We start from the raw sequence: 2,835 nt of genomic DNA, 5'->3' as shown, positions 1-2,835 counted from the left end.
TATATACTCATTTTTCTTACATTTTCTATGTATTATTTTTATTTATTTTAGGGTTCCTCCTGAATTCATTAGTAAACGTATTTATTTTCTTTTTTTGAAAGAAAGAAAGGAGCTTTAGAGAGTTAAACACATATTTCGATTAGATACTCTATTGATGCGTGTGGGGGAGGGGAGGGGGGGGGGAGGTAATTAGGAATATTACAACCTATACAAGTCCACAGTTTTGCTGCTTTAATATAATCCATTTGCCAAGATATTGGAACTTAAGAAAGAGATGCCTTCTCTTCGAGGAATATTTTACTCTCCCTTCTTTCTAAGTGTGTATGTAATTGCTAGCTAGATTGCACGCACTATATATATGTGAATTATATATATAAACATATATATACACATACTCTAAGGAACCTATTCACAATGGTTAACATACTTGAGAAATTATTTGGCTCATTTGTCTCTGCCATTGCTAGTTATTGTTTTTTACACTATCATCATCATCATCATCCTGCTCCTCATCACCAAGACAATCATAAACGCATCAACAAACACAATATGACTAAGTCTCGGCCACTTTCTTTACAGGTTTCACTTTAAATCCCTATACCGAGGTTCTTTCCCCCTTTTAGTTTTTACTTTTCCTTTCAACACAAGTCCTTTGGGTTTTTTTTTGTCCAGTTCAGCCCCGGCGATTATTTTTTTGCATGTATATACACTGAAATGGAAGGTGGCGATGAACATAGTAACTTAACTTTCAGGAGAAAATTTATTTTATGGCCTTTTGATTACAGAGGCGGACCCAAGATTTGAGACTTATAGATTCCTACTGTAATTTTAAATTAATATGTAATAATAATCGGGTTCACAGTTAGATATTTATAAATATTTAATAAATTTCTTAATATAAATACAGGTTCTACGCAAGAGTTACTGCATTCTCGGGAACCCGTATTTAATGCTTTAGGTCCGCCCCTGCTTTTGAACCAGGGGCGGATTTATATGCGAAATTATGGGGTATGTAAACCTATGGACTCTCCGTAAAATTAGATATTTTATGTATATATATTTTAAAATTAGTATAATATTAACTGTTAGTACACATGCTCCAAGAAAGTTGAATGATGCACTTGCTTGAAGTTGAGTTATTTATCAAGAGGATTAACGATCAATTTTTACTTGATACATTTTTTTTCCTTTTGTTTAGCAGTGTATTCATATACTTAAAATCCTAGTTCCGCCTCTCCTCCCCTCACCTTGGGCTCAAATTTAGATGAAAAGGTGGTATTGTTGTACCAGGGACCAAGTCGAACCCAAAAGAACAAAAGGAATTAACTGCTAAAGGAATAAGAACAAACAAAAATGAAAGTGCACCATATCGGTCATTATCCATGGTAATAGACCTGGACAGGAGTAGAACAGAGAGCAAAAGAAGATTTATTAATTTATTCAGTTTAATTTTATTTGCAGACGGTGGAACTCAAAGTAAGGATGTGTTGCACTGGCTGCGAAAGAGTTGTCAAAGATGCTGTCTTCAAACTTAGAGGTACAAAAATTAAATTAAATGATCATAATAATTAGATATTATTGCTACTATTTGATGCTACTTTAGGCTTATCCTCTTTTGCCTCCCTCTTCCTTCTTTCTCCCCCTTCTTTCCTCTTCTTCTTCTCCCTTATTCTTCCTTTTCACATTTTCTTGAGTCGAGAATCTATCGGAAACAACCTCTCTACCTCTCTAGGCAGTGGCAGAGGCAGGATTACTGTCAAGGAGATTCAAAAAAAGAAAAAAGTTAAAAAGATTGTAAGCTAGTAGGAATAGAACCAATGACCTTACAAATGTTTTGAACCCCTTGACCATTAAGTTATGCTTTTGGGTTGTGTCAAGGGTATTCAAAACATAATAAATAGAGGTAAAATACAGATTTTGCCTTACATATACAGTGTTATTTTTCGACGAAGGGGTTCAAACAAACACCCTTCCGCCCCCTAAATCCGCCCCTGTCTCCAGGCGTAGATGTAAGATTTGCGTACACACTGCCCTCTCCAAACCCCACCCGTAAGATTATACTGGATATTATGTTATTGTTGTTGTTGATCATATAATAATTAGAAATTTGAACACTTTTATATAAGTATTTCAACAAGTTATATATATATATATATAAATTCCATAATTACTTCAGGGATAGAGTCAGTAGAGGTGGAGCTGGAGATGGAGAAGGTGACAGTGGTAGGATATGTGGAACGAAATAAGGTGCTCAAGGCAGTGAGAAGGGGAGGAAAGAAGGCAGAATTCTGGCCATATCCAAACCCACCTCTCTACTTCACATCCTCAAACAATTACTACAAAGATATGACGGCAGAATACAAGGAGAGCTACAACTACTGGAGGCATGGCTATAATGTTGCTGAAAAGCACGGCAACCTTCCTGTTACACATCGAGGTGATGACAAAGTCAGCAACTTGTTTAACGATGACAACGTAAATGCTTGCTGCCTCATGTGACAATCCCCGCCCTGTACATATATATACCTTTATTTTAGGACACTAATTAATTTCTATCTATAAATATGTAATGTACTGCCACTCTCTCTAGCTATTTAATTAAACTATGCACGTGCTTATACTTTTCGCCCCTTAAGTTACAAAACGAATTGAAAAATCGCACTAAACCGAAAAGTCAAACCAAATCGATGAAAAAACACGACTAGATTTGGTATGGTATTGAGTGAAAAAATCTGAACCAAACCGACATATATATATACTTTTAAAACTTTTTATAGAATTTTTTTTAAAAAAAATATCTAGAATTATTTGCGATTCTTTTATGGGATGTAATAT

At 35.0% G+C, this 2,835-nt stretch overlaps 1 protein-coding gene across 1 annotated transcript; it reads left to right on the top strand.

Moving 5' to 3' along the window:
- Nucleotides 1-269: 269 nt before the first annotated feature.
- On the top strand, nt 270-2,620 carry LOC107815544 (heavy metal-associated isoprenylated plant protein 30). The gene is made up of 3 exons (XM_016641153.2): nt 270-579; nt 1,462-1,537; nt 2,177-2,620. The coding sequence occupies exons 1-3, from the start codon at nt 415-417 to the stop codon at nt 2,497-2,499; spliced, it is 564 nt and encodes a 187-aa protein (XP_016496639.1). The 5' UTR covers nt 270-414; the 3' UTR covers nt 2,500-2,620.
- The last annotated feature ends 215 nt before the right edge of the window (nt 2,621-2,835 follow it).

The sequence above is a fragment of the Nicotiana tabacum genome, chromosome 1, assembly GCF_000715075.1.
Source record: "Nicotiana tabacum cultivar K326 chromosome 1, ASM71507v2, whole genome shotgun sequence".
Classification (NCBI taxonomy): Eukaryota; Viridiplantae; Streptophyta; class Magnoliopsida; order Solanales; family Solanaceae; genus Nicotiana; species Nicotiana tabacum.
Note: the sequence above shows the minus strand (reverse complement) of the source record. Positions and strands in the feature narration are given on the sequence as shown.

What these genes read in the sequence shown, in the direction of transcription:
- LOC107815544 (XM_016641153.2), top strand. Translation starts at nt 415, where the DNA reads ATGGTTAACATACTTGAGAAATTATTTGGCTCATTTGTCTCTGCCATT. An exon ending in CTCGGCCACTTTCTTTACAG is followed by an intron (nt 580 to 1,461) that starts GTTTCACTTTAA and finishes TTTTATTTGCAG; the next exon opens with ACGGTGGAACTCAAAGTAAG. An exon ending in TGCTGTCTTCAAACTTAGAG is followed by an intron (nt 1,538 to 2,176) that starts GTACAAAAATTA and finishes TAATTACTTCAG; the next exon opens with GGATAGAGTCAGTAGAGGTG.